Source organism: Entelurus aequoreus, linkage group LG16 (assembly GCF_033978785.1).
Source record: "Entelurus aequoreus isolate RoL-2023_Sb linkage group LG16, RoL_Eaeq_v1.1, whole genome shotgun sequence".
NCBI classification, from domain to species: domain Eukaryota; kingdom Metazoa; phylum Chordata; class Actinopteri; order Syngnathiformes; family Syngnathidae; genus Entelurus; species Entelurus aequoreus.
The window spans coordinates 33,767,146-33,791,145 of NC_084746.1; the positions used below are offsets into that span (position 1 = coordinate 33,767,146).

At 38.5% G+C, this 24,000-nt stretch overlaps 1 protein-coding gene across 1 annotated transcript in view; it reads left to right on the plus strand.

Moving 5' to 3' along the window:
* LOC133630868 (desmoglein-2-like protein) overlaps positions 1–20,381 on the plus strand; it is a 54,542-nt gene extending 34,161 nt beyond the window's left edge. Inside the window, exons 2-15 of the mRNA XM_062022686.1 lie at positions 2,257–2,484; positions 4,177–4,290; positions 6,629–6,787; positions 7,817–7,958; positions 8,025–8,188; positions 10,847–10,981; positions 11,061–11,246; positions 11,322–11,596; positions 11,676–11,818; positions 11,890–12,111; positions 14,083–14,313; positions 14,383–14,504; positions 14,574–14,873; positions 19,141–20,381. Coding sequence (XP_061878670.1) covers positions 2,431–2,484; positions 4,177–4,290; positions 6,629–6,787; positions 7,817–7,958; positions 8,025–8,188; positions 10,847–10,981; positions 11,061–11,246; positions 11,322–11,596; positions 11,676–11,818; positions 11,890–12,111; positions 14,083–14,313; positions 14,383–14,504; positions 14,574–14,873; positions 19,141–20,226 — 3,333 coding nt within the window. The 5' untranslated portion in view covers positions 2,257–2,430 and the 3' untranslated portion in view covers positions 20,227–20,381. The remainder of the gene's footprint in view (positions 1–2,256; positions 2,485–4,176; positions 4,291–6,628; positions 6,788–7,816; positions 7,959–8,024; positions 8,189–10,846; positions 10,982–11,060; positions 11,247–11,321; positions 11,597–11,675; positions 11,819–11,889; positions 12,112–14,082; positions 14,314–14,382; positions 14,505–14,573; positions 14,874–19,140) is intronic.
* Positions 20,382–24,000: the final 3,619 nt, after the last annotated feature.

Genomic DNA, 24,000 nt, shown 5'->3' on the forward strand with positions numbered 1-24,000 from the left:
TTTGATCATATTACGCCTATACTGGCTCACTTGCACTGGCTTCCTGTGCACTTAAGATGCGACTTTAAGGTTTTACTACTTACGTATAAAATATTACACGGTTTAGCTCCAGCCTATCTCGCCGATTGTATTGTACCATATGTCCCGACAAGAAATCTGCGTTCAAAGAACTCCGGCTTATTAGTGATTCCCAGAGCCAAAAAAAAGTCTGCGGGCTATAGAGCGTTTTCTATTCGGGCTCCAGTACTCTGGAATGCCCTCCCGGTAACAGTTAGAGATGCTACCTCAGTAGAAGCATTTAAGTCCCATCTTAAAACTCATTTGTATAATCTAGCCTTTAAATAGACCCCCCCTTTTTTAGACCAGTTGATCTGCCGTTTCTTTTCTTCTCTCCTCTTCTCCCCTGTCCCTTGCGAGGGGGAGTTGCATAGGTCCGGTGGCCATGGATGAAGTGCTGGCTGTCCAGAGCCGGGACCCCGGGTGGACCACTAGCCTGTGCATCGGTTGGGGACATCTCTGCGCTGCTGACCCGTCTCCGCTCGGGATGGTTTCCTGTTGGCCCCGCTGTGGACTGGACTCCCGCTGATGTGTTGGATCCACTGTGGACTGGACTTTCACAATGTTATGTCAGACCCACTCGACATCCGTTGCTTTCGGTCTCCCCTAGAGGGGGGGGGTTACCCACATATGCGGTCCTCTCCAAGGTTTCTCATAGTCATTCACCGACGTCCCACTGGGGTGAGTTTTTCCTTGCCCGTATGTGGGCTCTGTACCGAGGATGTCGTTGTGGCTTGTACAGCCCTTTGAGACACTTGTGATTTAGGGCTATATAAATAAACATTGATTGATTGATTGATTGATATACATAAATATAAGAGAATACAATACTATTACCAACCAGCACTGCAGTACAATACATATAATTAAAAAAACACTTTGGTTAAAATATAATAATAAATAGTTAAAATGGTACGTAAAATAAATATAATAAGTTCGCTCTCCCAATTAGTCTGAAAGCTGGCATCATAACCGCTAATGTTTTCTAACTTGCCAACAACCTGTTATAAAAAAAAAAGTGTTCATTTGTTCTGACTCTTTTGGAGAGAAGTAATTCACTGTTCGTTAACATGTATAAATATTTATAGACGTCAGAATATAAAACGACGCATCGCGTCTGTTACTTTTTATTCTCCGGAGGAAAAAAAAATATTATGTCAAAGTTAAAATATATTTTTCTGTTCATGAGATTGTGATGAGGTGGCAACTTGTCCAGGGTGTACCCCGCCTTCCGCCCGATTGTAGCTGAGATAGGCTCCAGCGCCCCCCGCGACCCCGAAGGGAATAAGCGGTAGAAAATGGATGGATGGATGGATAATAATACATGTCAACTCAATGGTGCATATAGTGTGAGTACGCCATAACTCAACAATACACAGACAATAAAAATACCGTATATTCTGGACCATAGGCCGCACCGCATTATGAGGCGCACTGCTGATGAATGGTCTATTCAGGTCTTTTTTAATACAAAAGGCGCACTGATACACATCAGCAGGTACCAGAAGGTAAGAAAAGTTGCTTTTGCATACAAATGAGAAACAAAACGGCAGATAATATGTCTGCTAATTGTTGCCATTTTGCGGCTCTTATACACACACACCATAGTAATACTTGTATCTCTGACTACGGTAGCTGTAATGTGCCGACAATCCATCAAGTGGTGCGGCTTCAAAGTCATACTAAAACATTTTGACGGATTTTTGAGTGCCGTGTGTAATGTTCTTTATTTTCAATGGAACATTTCAAGTTTTGGTGTTGTTTACTGGCGTCATATTGCAGCCTACATGTATCTCTTATGTGTGACTGCCATCTACTGGTCACACTTACCATGACACCATGTACCAAATAAAATTGCTTCGAGGTCGGTAAGCACAACCAGAATTATTCCGTGCCTTAAGCGCACCGGGTTATAAGGCGCACTGTCCATTTTTGAGAAAATGAAAGGATTTTAAGTGCGCCTTATAGTCCGAAAAATACGGTTGAAGAAGAATGGAAGTGGTTTATGAAAACGGTTTGACACTGGAACAGATTATCATGATTGTACAGGGCGAACTGACACTTGCACACCATCACAATCCGAAAAGCAAGCCTGTCTGAATTGCAATGATCAATTTATTGTGTTTTTCTCCCCTCCTGATGTGTCCAGCATAGCATGCAAATATCCGGCTGACCACCTCCTTCTCCGCCTGTTATCAGCAGGCTGTGAGCCATCGGAGGGAGGGAGCACTACTACTACATGTTCCTCCTCCTCGCGCCGCGGAAGGGTCAAAGTTTGCAGCCAACAATAGTCGGAAAACAGCGTCAAGAGATCCAAAAGAAAGGATTGACATTCTGAAGAGTGTTTTTTTAGTTCTTGTCTCTTCCAAGACGATGGCTCCGTGGCTGGGACGCGCACTTGTTTCTCTGCTGGCGTTCTGCTTTACGGTAAGAATAAAAGTTGTTCTCGGGAGAGTAACGGACCTTCTTCAGGTGGGGCTTCGGGCTTTTTGGCTTCAACGCGCCCGGTTCTTAAATCCGAGTGGAATTATTAAATAATCCCCGTGTTTACTTGTCATTGTTGTACTCTGTGATGTTTGTACTGCCCAAGAAAGTAGAAACGTTTCCCCCGAGCGACGGACTTGTCCTCGTAGTATCACCATCGAAAATGAATAACAATGCCGTTGTTTCCTGTATTATTAATCAAACACGGTATTACTGCGGTTGTAGTTTGCAGCTATAGGCTCCAACTGCAGCGAATCAATATGTATGTATCTGTTCATTTTAGTCTCATGTAAAAAAATACATATATAACTATTTTTTATGTAATGAACTGATTTATCTTTTAAAGTTGCATCCACACCAGGCCAATTATCAAAATATTTTACCACTTGTTTATTTTTCCCCCAATAAAATATAATATAGCCCAGTGGTCCCCAAACTGCGGCCCGCGGGCCGGATACAGCCCGTCAGCGTCCAAAATCCGGCCTGCGGGAAGTCCCAAGTTTAAAAAAATATATACACTACTGTTCAAAAGTTTGGGGTCACAGTGAAATGTCCTTATTTTTGAAGGAAAAGCACTGTACTTTTCAATGAAGATAACTTTAAGCTAGTCTTAACTTTAAAGAAATACACTCTATACATTGCTACTGTGGTAAATGACTATTCTAGCTGCAAATGTCTGGTTTTTGGTGCAATATCTACATAGGTGTATAGAGGCCCATTTCCAGCAACTATCACTCCAGTGTTCTAATGGTACAATGTGTTTGCTCATTGGCTCAGAAGGCTAATTGATGATTAGAAAACCCTTGTGCAATCATGTTCACACATCTGAAAACAGTTTAGCTCGTTACAGAAGCTACAAAACGGACCTTCCTTTGAGCAGATTGAGTTTCTGGAGCATCACATTTGTGGGGTCAATTAAACGCTCAAAATGGCCAGAAAAAGAGAACTTTCATCTGAAACTCGACAGTCTATTCTTGTTCTTAGAAATGAAGGCTATTCCACAAAATTGTTTGGGTGACCCCAAACTCTTGAACGGTAGTATATATATATATATATATATATATGTATATATATATATATATATATATATATATATAAATGACTAATTAAATGGGATATTTTACGTATATTGACAATATTTTGATAAATAGAAATACAGATGTGAATTTAATTAGAGCTGCCTATATTAAAAATACATATTTCATTGATGTAATTTATTTTAATAAATTATAATAACATTTGATTTGTAATGTAATTTACTTTAAATGAAATAGTATATGTATAAAAGGTAAACTATATATTTTTTTAAATTAAAATTGCCTACTAAAATAGTTACAAAATTAAAACAATTGAATATATGTGTTATTTAATATTAAAACTGAAGTACAAACGTAATGGCTGTCATTATTTTACAATACCATTTTGGCTGGCCACAATAGAATACGCATTTTTATTGTGGAATATATATGTAGGCATATAAGACTATAGACAATGTTAACTTTTGTTTCTGAATAAACCTTTAATTATACAAAGTTTGATGTTGTTCTGATTAAAAATATCACCAACACAAATTACAGCAACAATGAGGGAACACAAATAATGTTCGCTTCTTCCTTGTGTTTACTGTACCTGCAGCTTGTTCCAGTGCAGGCTGAAGGAAATGAGCTACACAGGCAGAAGAGAGATTGGATCCGGTATCCCAGGCCGGTGAAGGAGAACCACGACTACACCGGAATAGAAATTGCAAGAGTATGATTATGTTTTCCATACTTGTGAGACAACATAGAAATTGCTGTTAGGAAATGATATTAATTGAATAAAAAAGAGCTGACATTTAGCGCAGGCAGAAACACAATGTTATCAGGTGAAATCATTAGGTTGAACCAACCAGCCAGGTGAAATCCTGTGTTGTTTTTGGAGCGCGACTAAACCGGCGTGTGGAATGTGATCAACACAAAGATTATAAAAATGGGACCCATGACCTTCCTGCTTGGCACTCAGCATCAAGGGTTGGAATTGGGGGTTAAATCACCAAAAAAGATTCCCGGGCGTGGCCACCCCTGATGCCCACTGTTCCCCTCACCTCCCGGGGGGTGATCAAGGGTGATGGGTCAAATGTAGAGAATAATTTCGCCACACCTAGTGTGTGTGTGACAATCATTGGTACTTAACTTAACAAATTGGTAATATTCCAATTATAGTTCACACACGGAATGATGAAAACAACACCTATGGCTCAAAATGAGCTCTAAAATGAAAATGTTGAATGCTCGCTCTGGTACAGCTTACATTGAAACACAGAATCTTCGTATTAACTGTAACATAACCATTTAAAATTCATGTTAGTACCATATTTGAGAATAAGTGGTATCAACACGTATCAATAAGTGTTAATGGTGGACCTGCCTGCCCACTTCTTTGGTTAGTGTTAGTGCTAATATTTCTGGTTGGATTTGTAAATTGCAAACATAGACTTATCTTAAAGACAATACAGAAAAAAATACCTTTAACAGTTTCTACTATTCTGCTTATCAGTGAGAATAGTGAGTGTATTATTATTGAGGAGGAATGTTAGAAGACTGTAATAAGTGTACAGTACCATAATGTCCATGTATTGCAGACTTAAGAATTAATTGCAAATTAAGGCCCCGTTAAGCTTTTCAATCCGGCCCGCCGGACATTCCCAAATAATTTTTTTAGATCTTTAAGATGGAAACTGTAGCTGCCATTATGATGTGCAGTGATGTTTTCAAATGACAGTAAGTCTTGCACTATACAAAGTATTTCAATGGTTGGAATCCGCGCTTTTGCATGATATACTAGTTACTATGGTAATCTAATTAGTTACTATGGTAATCTAATTAGTTATTATGGTAATCTAAGTCACAGCAGCTCAGACGAGGCACCAAGCAGTGTGGGTGGGGAGCGTTTCCACAAAGTGTTTCCAGAGCGAGCCTGCAAATGCGGGTGTCAGGGTCAGACGCGGAAGGAGATTTTTACTACAAAGTTCTAAAGCTTATTGATATATCAGATTGTAGGTGGGGGTTTTTTACCCTCCGTGTCCATATTTCGCTGTGTTTGTTTCATTTTTGTTGCGTTTCGCTTGATTGTAAAATATGTCAGTCAAGAGGGGCTGTGACGTTCATATGTTGTCAATATTCAGTGTTTTATCGTTCATAGTTAATATTGTAAATCCCTCATTCTTTATTTTCTTGTACATTCTGGGTGTCTCATTCAGTAAAAAAACATAAAATTCCATTTAATTTTTCAAGGCGGTCTGTCATAACGTTTTTAGCATTCAATCAAACATTATTGTCAGGTTTTGTATTAGTGTTCCTAAAAATAGACACATTTTTTTCTCTAAATTTGGCCCCCGAGTCAAAATACTTTCCCAGGCCTGATGTATTGTATGTCACATTTGCCAATGTAAAGGGGAAGTGAGCCATAATAACCCTTAAATATTTGCGGTAGGTTGTGAGTTCAAACCCAGGCCGAGTCATACCAAAGACTATAAAAATGGGACCCGTTACCTCCCTGCTTGGCACTCAGCATCAAGGGTTGGAATTGGGGGTTTAATCACCAAAAATGATTCCCGGGCGCGGCACCGCTGCTGCCCACTGCTCCCCTCACCTCCCAGGGGGTGAAAGGGGATGGGTCAAATGCAGAGGACAAATTTCACCACACCTAGTGCGTGTGTGACAATCATTGGTACTTTAACTTTAACTTAACTTAACTTTAGTGATAAGGAATATTGGTGGACCAGCCTGGACACAAGCTTTGGTGGTAACGTTACTCATCCTGGTGGTTCAGATCTTAGTGGTAGTTGACACTGAGTCGTCTTAAAGCCACAAAAAGTAATAGGTATATCATAAAATAGCCATATAGTTTGCTGTATCAGTGAGACTAATGAGCCACAATAATGTTTAATGACCTGCTTTCGTGATGGTGAGGATATTTGGTGGCTCTGCTCAGATACACTTTGGAATGTGTGGTGCTGACTATTTACTGCTGTGATAATTACTGATGTTATGTTAAATGTGTCGTGTTTTCATAGTATCAGACACATCATTCTGTGTTTGTGTTTCAGATTCGTTCGGACAAAGAGAACTTGACAAATATTGTCTATTCCCTCAGTGGGCCTGGTGTGGACAAGCCCCCCCTTAACAGATTCAAGATCAATCCCTCAACCGGCGGCGTGAAAGTCACAGTCACCCGTTTGGACCGAGAAGAGATCGCCTTTTATGATGTAAGATCACAACTTTAACGCCAAACCAATAACATATCTACAAAACCCAAAATCAGTGAAGTTGGCACATTGTGTAAATCGTAAATAAAAACAGAATACAATGATTTGCAAATCCTTTTCAACTTATATTCAATTGAATAGACTGCAAAGACAAGATATTTAATGTTGGAACTGAGAAACTACTTTTTTTTTTGCAAATAATCATTTACTTAGAATTAAATGGCAGCAACACAGTGCAAAAAAGTTGTCACAGGGGCAATTTTAACACTGTGTTACATGGCCTTTCCTTTTAACAACACTCAGTAAACATTTGGGAACTGAGGAGACACATTTTTGAAACTTTTCAGATGGAACTGTAGTTACTGGCAGTGGTTTTCTGAAGTGTTCCTAAGCCCATGTGGTGATATCCTTTACACACTAATGTCGCTTTTTGATGCAGTACCGCCTGAGGGATCGAAGGTCTGTAATATCATTGCTTACGTGAAGTGATTTCTCCAGATTCTCTGAACTTTTTGATGATATTACGGACCGTAGATGGTGAAATCCCTAAATTCCTTGCAATAGCTGGTTGAGAAATGTTGTTCTTAAACTGTTCGGCAATTTGCTCACGCATTTGTTCACAAAGTGGTGACCCTTGCCCCATCCTTGTTTGTGAATGACTGATCATTTCATGGAAGCTGCTTTTATACCCAATCATGGCACCCACTCCCAGCCTGTTAACCTGTGGGATGTTCCAAATAAATGTTTGATGAGCATTCCTTAACTTTTTCAGTCTTTTTGCCACTTGTGCCAGCTTTTTTGAAACATGTTCCAGGCATCAAATTCCAAATGAGCTAATACTTGCAAAAATTAACAAAGTTAACCAGTTCGAACGTAAAGTATCTTGTCTTTGCAGTCTATTCAATTGAATATAGGTTGAAAAGGATTTGCAAATCATTGTATTCTGTTTTTATTTACGATTTACACAATGTGCCAACTTCACTGGTTTTGGATTTTGTAATCTCAGGTGTGTCTTTGTTTTTGCTGTAGCTAAAAGGAATGGCAAAATTCTTGGATGGAACAACTGCCGAGAAGACCTTAGACCTCAGAATTATTGTTATAGACGAAAACGACTGCACACCTGTTATTAAATCAGAACAAGTGGGATCTGTCAATGAATCTAGCGCTATAGGTAATGGAAGACAATTCCAACACTTTCTGTGCTCACGTGAATTCACGATCAACGGGTGGTTGACAGGCACGGTCATCATGAAGGTGATTGCAACCGACGCTGATGACGAGACCTCCATCAACTCCCAGATCTTCTACAGTATCATGGAGACGAGCAGCACCGCCGGCATGTTCGCCATCAACTCTCAGACCGGAGAGGTCTGGGTTCAACGCAACACGCTGGACAGGGAGGTGAGGCGGACTTCTCCCTATGCAGGTCAGAGCTTTGCTTCTTGTCACTCACACACACCAGTGACCTGACAAGACATAAAGACAAGGGGTATCAATATTGGATAATTCTAAGATCTCTGATAGAAGCACCGATAAGAGCAGTCCTGCAGAGTGTTTACTTGTGCAAAGCTGGACAGTCAGTTAGCATCTACCGCATTTTCCGGACTATATAACGCTACTTTTTTCCCAAGCCTGGAAGCCTGCGGCTTATACAAAGGTGTGGCTAATCTATGGATTTTTCTTCGCTAACGGCTATTTAATGGAATGGATGAAGCAAAGAAATGTATTATAATGATCCACTTTAAGAAACTGTTTAAACTCAAAGTGTTTACAAAGTACAAGGAAGAAGAATCCTGATTAACTTGATCCTCATTATAAAAGGAGAAAATCTTATTCATTTCATAAAGGATTAATAAAGATATGAATGACTTTTCTGTTTTGTTTGATCAGCCGTTTTACTGCCGTGTTACAGGCACTCTTTGTTACAATTAAAGTATGTAAATAAGCAATTACAAAATCTTTCTATGTAAATATCTAATTTCACAACGTACCAGTATACCGCACACACTTTTGCCGCTAAAAGTAGTCCTCAATGCTGAAAAGACAAAACTAATGTTGTTTTCAAACACGAAAAAGGTTCCTCAAACTATCCCCTTAGTGTCCACTCTTGAGGGAAATGTCATAGAGGTGGGTCACATGTATAAATACCTTGGTATTTTGCTGGATGACTCCCTGACTTTCAAACCCAATCTTGTGACAAAACTTAAACTCAAATTGGGCTTTTTCTTTCTAAAAAAATTTAGTTTTTCTTTTGGGGCAAAAAAGTGCCTTGTCACTGCAACATTTGTATCTGTTTTAGACTATGGAGACCTGTTGTACATGAATGCCTCCATTCGATGTCTACATAGAATTGACACTGTGTATCAGAGCTAGGCAAATTAAGGCCCAGGGGCCGCAGGCGGCCTGTTAAGCTTTTCAATCTGGCCCGCCGGACATTCCCATATATTTTTTTTAGATCTTTAAGATGGAAACTGTAGCTGCCATTATGATGTGCAGTGATGTTTTCAAATTACTATAAGTCTTGATCTATACAAAGTATTGCAATGGTTGGAATCTGCGCTTTTGCATGATATACTAGTTACTATGGTAATCTAATTAGTTACTATGGTAATTTAAGTCACAGCAGCTCAGACGAGGCACCCAGCTTTGTGGGTGGGAAGCGTTTCCACAGAGTGTTTCCAGAGCGGCCAGCCTGAAATGCGGGTGGGTGTCAGGGACAGACGTGGAAAGAGATTTTTACAACATAGTTCTAAAGTTTAGTGATATATCAGATATCAGATTGTAGGTGGGTTTTATTTACCCTTCAGGTTAATTTTTCACTGTTTGTGTTGCATTTTTATTGCGTTTCGCTTGATTGTAAAATATGTTGATCGGGAGGGGTGTGACGTTCATATGTTGTCAATATTCAGTGTTTTATCGTTCATAGTTAATATTGAAAATCCCACATTCTTTATTTTCATGTACATTCTGGATGTCTGTTTTAGTAAAAAAATTTAAAATTCCATTCTGTTTTTAAAGGCGGTCTGTCATAACGTTTTTAACATTCAATCAGACATTATTGTGAGGTTTTGTATTAGTGTTCCTAAAAGTAGATATACTGGCCCCATGACACATTTGGCCCAACGAGGCAAAATATCTGCCCAGGCCTGCTGTATATCATGCTTCTCTGAGGTTTATAACTAACTAAGCTCATCGAGAGAAGGCCAAGAGTGTGCAAAGCAGTAATCAGAGTAAAGGGTGGCTATTTTGAAGAAACTAGAATATAAAACATGTTTTCAGTTATTTCACCTTTTTTTTTATGTACATAACTCCACATGTGTTCAATCATAGTTTTGATGCCTTCAGTGACAATCTACAATGTAAATAGTCATTAAAATAAAGAAAACACATGAAATGAGAAGGTGTGTCCAAACTTTTGGCCTGTACTGTGTATATATATATATATATATATATATATATATATATATATATATATATATATATATATATATATATATATATATATATATATATATATATATATATATATATATATATATATATATATATATACACAGTAAATATATATCTGTGGTTTATACTGCGGTGCAGCTAAAATATGAAAACATGTTTTTTTCTTCTAAAATGAAAATAAAATGAAAATAAAGAATGTGGGATTTACAATATTAACTATGAACGATAATACACTGAATATCGACAATAACAACATACACGTCACACTCCCTCTTGATCGACATATTTTACAATCAAGCCAAACGCAACAAAAATGGTGCCTCATCTGAGCTGCTGTGACTTAGATTACCATAGTAACTAGTATATCATGCAAAAGCAAACCATTGAAATACTTTGTATAGTTCAAGACTTACGGTCATTTGAAAACTTCACTACATATCATAATGGCAGCTACAGTTTCCGTCTTAAAAATCTAAAAAAATGATTTGGGAATGTCCGACGGGCCAGATTGAAAAGCTTAACGTTAAATCCTACTTTTAAGACAACACTGACAAAAGCTGGGAAAATGAAAGTAAGCTAATCCATGTATTTTTACTGTCCGTTTAGACAAAAGATACATTCAAGGTGATTATAAGTGCGTCCGACCTAAATGGAAAACCTGGGGGAAATACAGGAACCGGCGAGATTGAGATCAAAATCCTGGACATAAACGACAACATTCCCACCCTGGAAAAAGAATGGGTATGTACAGATTTATATTGTTGATGTTTTTTTAACGGTTCCTTTGATGTACTTGAGGTTGTGTTGCTGTTGCCCGCAGTACGAGGGCAGCGTGGAGGAGAACACCATCAACGTGGAAGTGATGCGGATGAAGGCGGTGGACTTGGATCTGATTTACACCGACAACTGGCTGGCTGTTTTTGAAATCGTCTCGGGAAACGAAGGAGACTATTTTACCATCACGACAGACTCCATAACCAACGAGGGAATCATCATGATTCAGAAGGTACGCTGATTTTGAAGGATTAGTAGAGCAATAAACTGCATAACTCACACCTCGAATGGTCTTCCATCCGCACAGGAGCTGGACTACGAGGAAATTAAGACCCTCAACTTGGAAGTGGGGGTTTCCAACAAAGCAAAGTATAATTTTGGAAGCGCAAGTTCAGAATCCACAACTACGAAATTCTACCGCGTGAAGATCAATGTGGTCAATCAGAAAGAGGGTCCCCGTTTCCAGCCCACGGTCAAAGTGGTGACTCTGTCCGAGGACCACACTTCTATTCATATAAACAAAGTAATCACCACCTACGCCGCCATTGACAGTGATACGCTAAAGATTGCCACCAACGTAAGGTATGGCTGATCACACTTTTGGATTTACACCCGCTTATTGTGAAAAGGCTTAGAAAATATATTTTTGCATGTTTTTTAGGTATGCTAAGATCCGCGATGATGACAACTGGTTGAAAATCAATGAAAAAAACGCTGAGATTAGGCTGAATAAACTCCCTGATCGAGAGTCCAAGTTCTTGATCAATGGAACATATTATGCCAAGATTATATGCACCAGCAATGGTGAGTACTGCACAGTAAAATATGTCTTATTTGGTGTTGAACACGAATGTTTGTGGTTCGTTGACCGTCAGAGCTCCAATCGAAGACCGCCACAGGGACCATTGCTATTCAGGTGGAGGACTACAACGACCACTGCCCCCAAGTGATCGCGACAACTCACACCATGTGCTACGGCGAGCATGTCGTCTACGTCACCGCCGTGGATGAGGACGAATTCCCAAATTCGTTCCCCTTTGAGTTCACTGTGATTTCGGGCCGCAGCACGGGGAAGTGGACCGTGGAGCATCTTAATGGTAAGATGGTGGTCTTCTTAGTTCCATCACTACCGTGTACCAAGTCACAAGCCATATTAAACAGGGGGCACTTTAACACAGTTTGTACATTCAAGATGGTCAAACCAATTCAATATACATCAGTTTACGCTAAGCTATTTTTAAAAAAAAAACATTGTTGTAGCTTTTGTGTTTTAGGTGACTAAGGAAATGGTTGTTAGGGATGTCCCGATCAAGGTTTATACTCAATTAATAAAGCAGGGCTATTCAACTGGTGGCCAGGGGGCCAAATCTACCATACCGGCCCCTGAGTTCAGTTCAAAACTTGGGTGACAAATATTTTTTGCGAAACGTTCCTAAAAATACTAAAGTGCTCCTGTCGTATAGAGGAACTTGGACCACTTTGAACACATTTGCAAATCCTCACATTGACATGCTAGCAAACATAGAACAAAACTTGTGATTTAATAACTGAGGCGTTCATAAAGGCAGCCCCTTTTGGATGTTACACATTGTTTTCACAGTGTGATTTATGTAACTAAGGTGTCCCTGTAGCTGGTTTTGTTCAGATGCAGTCAGTAGTCATTTGTTCACCTTCTTTAGTCATACAAGTAGTGTTCCTCAGGGCTCCATTTTAGGTCCTCTCTTTTTCATGATTTAGGCTATTCAACTGGTGGCCTGCGAGTTTAGTTAAAAAAAACTTGTTAGAGACACACATTTTTGCGGTGGATTCTTAAAAACACTAGCATGCTGTCATAGAGATGATTTTTGACTGGCTTTTTTGCAGAAGGTCTTCACAAACAGCAAAGCACTCCTGTAACAAATCAAATACAAAACCCAAAACCAGGGAAGTTGGCACGCTGTGTAAATCATAAATAAAAACGGAATACATCCATCCATCTATTTTCTACCGCTTATTCCCTTATATTCTATTAAATAGACTGCAAAGACAAGATATTTAAAGTTCGAACTGAGAAACTTAATATTTTTTTGTGCAAATAATCATTCACTTAGAATTTAATGGCAGCAAACATTGCAAAAAAGTTGGCACAGGGGCAATTTTACCACTGTGTTACATGGCCTTTCCTTTTAACAACACTCAGTAAATGTTTGGGAACTGAGGAGACCAATTTTTGAAGCTTTTCAGGTGGATTTCTTCCCCATTCTTGCCTTGTGGTGATATCCTTTACACACGAATGTCGTTTTTTGATGCAGTACCACCTGAGGGATCGAAAGTCACGGGCATTGCCGCTTACGTACAGTGATTTCTCCAGATTCTCTGAACCTTTTGATGATATTACGGACCGTAGATGGTGAAATCCCTAAATTCCTTGCAATAGCTCGTTGAGAAATGTTGTTCTTAAACTGTTGGACAATTTGCTCATGCATTTGTTCACAGTGGTAACCCTCGCCCCATCCTTGTTTGTGAATGACTGAGCATTTCATGGAAGCTGCTTTTATACCAGATCATGGCACCCACCTGTTCCCAATTAGCCTGTTCACCTGTGGGATGTTCCAAATAAGTGTTTGAGGAGCATTACTCAACTTTCTCAGTCTTTTTTGACACTTGTGCCAGCTCAACGAAACATGTTGCAGGCATCAAACTACAAATGAGCTAATATTTGCAAAAAATAACAAAGTTTTCCAGTTCGAACGTTAAGTATCTTGTCTTTGCAATCCATTCAATTGAATATAGTTTGAAAAGGATTTGCAAATCATTGTATTCTGTTTTTATTTACGATTTACAAAACGTGTCAACTTCACTGGTTTTGGGTTTTGTACCAAAAGGACGCTGGTTCCCACGGAATATACAAAATAAGACGAATAGTGCAGGGAGAAGTCCGTAAATGTGGCTCTCAAAACAATTTAGTTGAATATCCCTGTACCAAAGTTATCGATTGCTGCAGACATGTTATTAAGACCTCACAGCACTGTTTGAATCCGTGAAAAAAGTTGCATCCATTTTAAAATGTGTCGATGGTCTTTCTTCAGAGACAACTGCCCTCCTGAGAGACCAAGCCCACCTGTGGCCAGGGTTTTACCAAGTTGCCGTGGAGGTCAAGGACCAGCAGGGGAAGTCATGTGCCGACGCTCAGATGCACGACATCACCGTGTGCACGTGTCATGAAAGCACCAAGGCCTGCATGGACCGCAGCACAAAGGGTTCTTCTTTTAGCGTGTCAGGGATTCTCCTACTGCTGCTTGGCTTACTGCTGCTGCTGTGTGAGTACTCCACCAGTCTTGGACTCCTGACTCCCAGGAACACATCATCTCACTCATTGTCGGTTTTAGTGGTGCCTCTACTGCTGATGTTCTGCCTGTGTGGAGGAGCTGGAGGAGACTTCAAAGCCATTCCTTTTGATACTAAACAGCAGCTCATCTCCTACCACACTGAGGGTCAAGGAGAAGATCGGGTATTGGACTGCTCAACCAAATGTTCAATTAAAAAAAATGTGTGACGTGTTCCTTCTTTTCTCAAACAGGAAATTCCTTTTCTGCATACACCGGACGGTGGAACCGTGACTATCACTAAGGACCTCAACACCTACGAAGGAAAGGACTACCTTGGGGGACTGGTAGAAATGGGAGGGGCCATAGGGGGGGGAGCAGCTCTCGGCGGCCATAATCATTCAATTTTAACTCATGAGAATGTGCACCAGTACAACGAATACAGCCAAGCCAGGATGGGTGGGGGGATGATGACCGGACAGGAAGAGTACAGAGGTGGTCCCTACGATGGCTTGACTCTATCCGATCACTTCCTGGAGGAATACTACTCAAGTGTGAGTATTTAACTCATAAGTTATCATTTCAAAGCAAATTGTTGCATTCATATAACCTTCATTACAACATTTAACCTGATCTACTAAGATCCGTGTATTATTTAGTGGGTGTGTTGCGGGTGATCTCCTAAGACTGTGTGTACAATCGATAACAAGTACAGTGGTGCAAATAAGCTGCAGACCCCCATCTTTAAATTAGGTGTTTGCTGTCACCATGGAGACACTCATTTCCCTCCACCTTTGTGGCATCATGTGGTCCAACCTTTGCTGTATTGTTGTTGACATGCAGCACACTAATGTACAAAACCCAAAACCTGTGAAGTTGGCACGTTTTTATGTAATTCGTAAATAAAAACAGAATACAATGATTTGCAAATCCTTTTCAACTTATATTCAATTGAATAGACTGCAAATACAAGATATTTAATGTTCAAACTGAGAAACATATTTTTTTTTTTTGCAAATAATCATTAACTTAGAATTTAATGGCAGCAACCCATTGCAAAAAAGTTGGCACAGGGGCATTTTTACCACTGTGTTACATGACTTTTCTTTTAACAACACTCAGTAAACATTTGGGAACTGAGGAGACCAATTTTTGAAACCTTTCAGGTGGAATTATTTCCCATTCTTGCTTGATGTACAGCTTAAGTTGTTCAACAGTCCGGGGTCTCCGTTGTGGTATTTTAGGCTTCATATTGCACCACACATTTTCAATGGGAGACAGGTTTGGACTACAGGCAGGCCAGTCTAGTACCCACACTCTTTTACTATGAAGCCACGCTGTTGTAACACGTGGCTTGGCATTGTCTTGCTGAAATAAGCAGGGGCGTCCATGATAACGTTGCTTGGATGGCAACATATGTTGCTCCAAAACCTGTATGTACCTTTCAGCATTAAAGGCGCCTTCACAGATGTGTAAGTTACCCATGCCTTGGGCACTAATACACCCCCATACGATCACAGATGCTGGCTTTTGAACTTTGCGCCTATAACAATCCGGATGTTTTTTTTCCTCAATGGTCCGGAGGACATGACGTCCACAGTTTCCAAAAACAAATTAAAATGTGTACTCGTCAGACTCATCAGTCCATCTTAGATGAGCTCGGGCCCAGCAATGCCGGCAGCGTTTCTGGGTGTTGTTGATAAATGGCTTTTGCTTTGCATTGTAGAGTTTTAACTTGCACTTATAGATGTAGCGACAAGCTGTAGATACTGACAGTGGTTTTCTGGAGTGTTCCTTTTTGATGCAGTACCACCTGAGGGATCGAAGGTCACGGGCATTGCCGCTTACGTGCAGTGATTTCTCCAGATTCTCTGAACCTTTTGATGATATTACCGACCGTAGATGCTGAAATCCCTCAATTCCTAGCAATAGCTCATTGAGAAATGTTGTTCTTAAACGTTTCGACAATTTGCTCACGCATTTTTTGACAGAGTGGTGACCCTCGCCCCATCCTTGTTTGTGAATGACTGAGCGTCTCATGGAAGCTGCTTTTATACCCAATCATGGCACCCACCTGTTCCCAATTAGCCTGTTCACATGTGGGATGTTCCAAATAAATGTTTGATGAGCATTCCTCAACTTTCTCAGTCTTTTTTGCCACTTGTGCCAGCTTTTTTGAAACATGTTGCAGGCATCACATTCCAAATGAGCTAATATTTGCAAAAAATTAAGTTTTCCACTTTGAACATTAAGTATCTTGTCTTTGCAGTCTATTCAATTGAATATAGTTTGAAAAGGATTTGCAAATCATTGTATTCAGTTTTTATTTACGATTTACAAAGTGTGCCAACTTCACTGGTTTTGGGTTTTGTACCAAAAGGACGCTGGTTCCGACGGAATATACAAAATAAGACGAATAGTGCAGGGAGAAGTCCGTAAATGTTATTTACGATTTACACTACGTGCCAACTGGTTTTGGCTTTTGTAATTTGCATCACCTTTCTAGGCTACATTGAAGCGTTATCGAGACAACAGAACCTACTTTTAGCACGCCAAAAGTGCGCTCTGGGAGGCACTGCGTTGCACGTATATACAGTACATATATATATATATATATATATATATATATATATATATATATATATATATATACGTATATATATATATATATATATATATATATATATATATATATATATATATATATATATATATATATATATATATATATATACGTATATATATATATATATATATATATATATATATATATATATATATATATATATACGTATATATATATATATACGTATATATATATATATATATATATATATATACGTATATATATATATATATATATATATATATATATATATATATATATATATATATATATATATATATATATATATATATATATATATATATATATATATATATATATATATATATATATATATATATATATATATATATATATATATATATTGATATATTAGATTAGACAAACTGCCTTTTCCTTACACTGAACAAAAAAAAGTCGTATGTCCACTGATGTTTAAAAAACTTTACACTCAGAGTCTATTTTACGTTTCCCCAACGATTTCATCGTGCACTAATTCACTGTGACCAGAGCATGATGACGTCACGTTATCGATGGGAAAATGCATTTTTAGACAATATGATTTGCCTGAGCGGCTACGAGACCCTGAGACTAACAATCAGTAGAAATTGAGTGATTGATGGATGGGTTAGAAAGGACAGATTAAAAAACTCTAAATATTTGTTTTTCCTTTTTTTTTTCTTGTTACTACCTGCGGGCCGTAGTTTGGGGACCCCTGGTTTTTAAAGTATATGCATTTTATTGTACAAATGGAAAGAACAAATATATTTAGTAAGAAAGATGAAGCTTCTGCTTGACGCTTATTATTTCCAGGCTTCCCCGGACCACATAAAATGATGTGGCGGGCCACATCTGGCCCCCGGGCGTTAAGTTTATATTGAATAGCCAGATGCTTTTATTCGCCTATGTTCCACGGTTGTCATCACACATTTGCTCTGAACCATTACTGGTACCCACCTGTGGTAGCATTAAAAAAAAGCAAAACACACTGACAGAGTCTATGTTGGCTGTTTTTGCTTTAACACGATGACAACAAGCATTGCAATGGTTTTTGTGTGTTAAGTAAACGCCCACTTTAGACCTCCTGATGCTTGCTTTAAATCAGGGGTACCTACACTTTTTCTGCAGGCGAGCTACTTTTCAATTGACCAGGTGGAGGGGATCTACCTCATTCATATATATAAGTTATATTTATTTATTTATGAAAGAGACCTTTTTGTTAACAAGTTAAATGTGTTTAATAATAATACAAGCATGTTTAACACATATAGATTCCTTTCTTTCATGAAGACAAGAATATAAGTTGTTGTATTACCTGATTCTGATGACTTGCATTGATTGGAATCAGACAGTAGTGCTGATAACGTCCGCATTTTCAAACGGAGGAGAAAAAAAGTCCTCCGAAAGTGAAAGTGGTTGGTTTTTGGCATCTTATTTGTCCAGCTTCCATACTCCTTTTTATACACTTTACAAGAAATACATTGGCGGCAAACTCCATAGCGTGCTTTTTTTTTTTTTCATTTATTTAATTGGGACAGTGCACATTAATCAACACTTGAATAAACAGTGGAAATGCGCCCGACTTAGCATAAATGCTAGTTTTCAGCTGTAGTCCCAAGGCAGGTTTCTAAAATAACACAGTGAGACACATTTATAAGACTTTAAAACCACAATGACAGAAATAAGAACCAAATAAATAAGACATCTGAAAACAGACAAGACAAGCAGTTGCAATACACAATTACAAGACAATAGACCAGGACAGACAGCTTGTGCACGCCAGCTTTCTGAGACTCTTATTTTGTAGCGCAGGCAGGATGAAACAGGGCTTTTATTGTGAAGACAGGAACTGTGCAGTCGGTCTTTAGAGTTTTGACAGCAGGCACGGTGTGAGAGTCTGTTGAAATAAAGTGTTTCTCGCCTTCCTGTCGGTCATTTTTTTTCTTAATAATGATCTGGCAGCATTTCACAAGACCTTCAGGTGCCGTGAATGTCAATCAAGTGAATTTCTAGGTGTTTTTTTTGAATGCCTGGCTGGCGATCGACTGACACACCCTCCGCCATCGACCGCTAGCTCGCGATCGACATAATGGGCACCCCTGCTTTAAACTATTTTGTTTGATAACCAGAAAGTGTTGTTTTATTTTCAGGGAAAGTTCAATCAGCGAATAATTGATGCTTGTCATTGTTTGCAGAAATCCAGCCATGCGGCACAGCAGTCCCAACAGAAAGACGCCCTGATGGTCTACGACTACGAGGGCAGGGAGTCTCTGGCAGGTTCTGTGGGCTGCTGCAGCCTCCTGGAGAACGATAACGACCTCTCCTTCCTTGACGACCTCGGACCTAAATTTAAAACTCTCGCTGAGATTTGCCAGGGCTCCGCCTTTACGGTCGAGTGTGGAAAAGATTGTGCCCTTCCGCCGGCTGCTAGGCCCGTGTCTCCTGTCAGACCCTCCACCCACACGCACGTCCACACTCACACTGGAAGCACTAAGGACAGAAATGGCGTCCGTATTGACGGCATCAACACATCCAATGTAACATCTGGAATGTCCACGCTTCTCCACGAGGGTCACATGTCCAGCACAGCCCAGGCGTCAACCACACTCTCTAAGGTGCAAGTCCAGGACAACATTGTGATCCCTAATCAAACGCTACTGATGCAACAGCCTGCTTTGTACTACGCCGCCACACCCATGTATGTCATGGAGCCCAACCCCCAAATGGTTCTTGTTGCCGGACAGCAGGCGGCAGGACAAGTGGGTCAGTTTGGACTAGCGCAAGGCCTGGTTCAAGTCGGGGGCCTGCAAGGGTCTCAGGGCATGGTGCTGGTCGACGGGCGTGCAGGACAGCAGGCAGCGGGACAAATGGGTCAGGTTGGACTAGCGCAAGGCCTAGTTCAAGTCGGGGGCCTGCAAGGGTCTCAGGGCGTGGTGCTGGTCGACGGGCGTGCAGGGCAGCTGGCGCAAGGAACCTTACCTAGACAAGTCCTGGTGGTGGAGGGCGGGGCTTCGGGCGGGGCTTCGGGCGGGGCTTCGGGCGGAGGCGCACATGTTGCCTTTGTCCAGACGGCCCGGGGGTCTACTCAGCAAGGGTCAGAGGTCCGGGGCCAAAGTGTGCGGGCCAAGAGTTTTTCACTGGCCTCTCAAGATTCCACAGGGTCAAAAGAGGACTTTGTGCTGAAAGCCACACCCAGGTCCCAGAGCAGCCAGAGAGTTGTTGTTCAGCGGAAAAAGGTCTCGGTCACAGAGAGAAATGTAGAATCTAGTTCTAGAGCATAAAGAGAACATTTTAAATATACTGTATACACAGTACAGGCCAAAAGTTTGGACACACCTTCTCAATCGATGCATTTTCTTTAGTTTCATGACTATTGTCACTGAAGGCATCAAAACTATGAATGAACACATGTGGAGTTATGTAAGGTGAAATAACTGAAAACATGTTTTATATTCTAGTTTCTTCAAAATAGCCACCCTTTGGTCTGATTACTGCTTTGCACACTCTTGGTATTCTCTCGATGAGCTTCAAGAGGTAGTCACCTGAAATGGTTTTCACTTCACAGGTGGGCTTGAAGCTCATCAAGAGAATGCCAAGAGTGTGCAAAGCAGTGATCTGAGCAAAGGGTGGCTATTTTGAAGAAATCAGAATATAAAACATGTTTTCAGTTATTTCATCTTTTTTGTTAAGTACATAACTCCACATGTGTTCATTCATAGTTTTGATGCCTTCAGTGACAATCTACAATGTAAATAGTCATGAAAATAAAGAAAATGCATTGAATGAGGAGATGGTGTGTACAAACTTTTGGCCTGTACTGTATGTTTATTTATATATATTAGTGTACTTCCACGCAGACTGCAAAACAGAGTTGAAAAAATATAAGATAAAAAGACTCGATTTCAGGAAAAATAATACTAAAAACTAGTGAAATTATCTGTTCGTGCAGTTAGTTTACTTTACTTGATAAGACATCCAAATGGAGATTTCTATATCTAGACCAGGGGTCCCCAAAATCGAGCCCGCGGAAAGTCCCAAGTTAAAAAAAAAATAAATATATCTATATATTGTTTTATATATGTTTTTTTTATTATAATTTTTTAAAATCTGTCCTTTCTAATCCATTTTTTACCGCTTGTTACTCTCAGTGTCTCCTAGCCGTTCAGGCAAAACATATTGTGTAAAAATGCATTTTCCCATCGATAACGTGACATCATCGCGCTCGGAATATATATATATATATATATATATATATATATATATATATATATATATATATATATATATATATATATATATATATATATATATATATATAGTCAAGGTTTCTGTGGTTTATTCATTATACAGTGCTCAATTCCGGGGTAGAGCGAAATAAACGTTGACTCAGGAAAAAACACAGAGGCTGTTTTTTCCTGACCTAACGTGTATGTGTATATATATATATATATATATATATATATATATATATATATATATATATATATATATATATATATATATATATATATATATATATATATATATATATATATATATATATATATATATATATATATATATATATATATGTATATATATATATATTATATATGATATTATATTATATTATATATACACACACAGCCCGGCCCCTGACCAAATTTTTTTAACCCAATGCGGCCCCTGAGTCAAAAAGTTTGGGGACCCCTGATCTAGACTTCTAAATAGAAATAAGTATTTTATTCTGAAAACAAGCTTTATTCAACTTGCATTTCATAAATGAATCATCATCGAGATATTGCAGAATGTTAAAGATATTCTCTGTGTGGAAAACCAAAATATCTCATTTAAATAGTATTTTATTATTTTAATCTTTTAACTACAACAGACAAAATATAAATGTTTGTGCTAAAATTAGGATTAAGCTGTAAAGTCAGTGACTAAAAGCAGTTAAACCGCTCTTACAAAAAGGGGAATTTCTACAAATAAAATCTTGGAAAGGGGCAATTAATTTGCAGTGAAATTTTTTTTATTTACACTCCCAAAGGTGCACATTTGTACAATCACTCCTTTTGGACGTGTCCCCACTTTTCATGCCGTCCCAGTTTTCCTATTGTTGAATATGGTCCTTGGACCAGAGACATGGTTTTAGACACGTTCTCATAACCAAGCCAAGTTCTTATTGGTTTGTTTGACCAGTTTTCAGAGTGACATAGATGTTTAGTAGGGCTGAGAATCAAAGATTAACTCACATTACTGAAATATTTTGATTCTGTAATATGTATCTGAAGAAGGGAAAACAATCTAACACAATCTAAAATAAAATAAAAGCAAAATTAAATATCACGTCAAAAGTTTAGGGAATGGCTTCTAAAAGAAATTGGGAAATTAAAGAATGAAACGTTGCCATTTCCTGTACTTATATAAATGTTAACATGCTATAGTGACCTGGATATAAGACGAGCCTTTCTTACACACTCATTTGTGTGAGTGATGGGAAGAAAGGCTTCGTTTCACTTCAGGAAATGTCATCTGTCGGTTTGCATATATAAACTTTTAGACCCACAATTACAAAATAAGATGTATTTTTTACTCTTTTTTTGTATTATATTTGGGTCAATAAAGTACATAATTTAGTACAGTAATTTACTTCAACAAAATTGTGGATATTCAAAAAAATAAATTACCATTTGTCTTTTCTTTACTCAGCGACCCAATGAAAACTGACCCCTAGCTAATGTTTAATGTATTGGCCCAAATATAAGACGACAACTCTTTTCACGCTCGGGTGTGTGTGTGTGTGTGTGTGTGTGTGTGTGTGTGTGTGTGTGTGTGTGTGTGTGTGTGTGTGTGTGTGTGTGTGTGTGTGTGTGTGTGTGTGTGTGTGTGTGTGTGTGTGTGTGTGTGTGAGAGAGAGAGTGACAGGAGAAAAGCTGTGCCTGACTTGGGAAAAAGTTGTTAGGTACTTGCTGGTTTTACACACACAAATGTCGAGACTCACGAATATAAGACAATTTTTTTAGACTCTTTTGCCCACTGCTCCCCTCACCTCCCAGGGGGTGATCAAGGGGATGGGTCAAATGCAGAGGACAAATTTCACCACACCTAGTGTGTGTGTGACAATCATTGGTACTTTAATTTTAATATGATAAATGGGGAATTTTGAAGAAATGAAAGGAGATCACTGTTTTTTTTTACTCTATGACCCAACATAAACTGAGCCCTAACTAATGTTAATATGCCTATTGACCTAAATATTAGACAACTCTGAATATAAGACAATGACTCTATACATACTAACAAGGAGAAAATATCTGACTCACTTGGGGACAGCGTTTTGGCACCTGTTGGTTTTACATACATACAGTAAATGTTGAGATAGACTCACGAATATATATACGTATATGTGTATATATGTATATATATATATATATATATATATATATATATATATATATATATATATATATATATATATATATATATATATATATATATATATATATATATATATATATATAAATATATATATATATATATATATATATATATGTACATACATATATATATATATATATATATATATATATATATATATATATATATGTATCTGTATATATATACTGTATTATATATGTGTGTATGTCTATGTATATATATATATTTATATATATACATATATATGTATATATAAATATATATGTATATATACATGTGTATATATACATATATATGTATATATATAAATATATATGTATATATACATGTGTATATAAATATATATACATAAAGAAACACAAAGAAAGCATTTACTGTTGTTACCCCGTGACCCAACAAAAAGTGACCCCTAACCAATATAAAATGAATCTGAATGTAAGACGACTCCTCGTTTCACACTAGAGTTTTTGTGAGTGACAAGGAGAAAAGCGCTGACTCACTCAGACTTAGACGTCAACAAACCTTGTTGATCTCCGAGGGAAATTATTTTACACAGTAGCTCAATTATAAGAGGGAAGGATAAAACCCTCTTAAGGGCACTTAAAAAGGGGAATAAATATTAAATAAAATTTGAT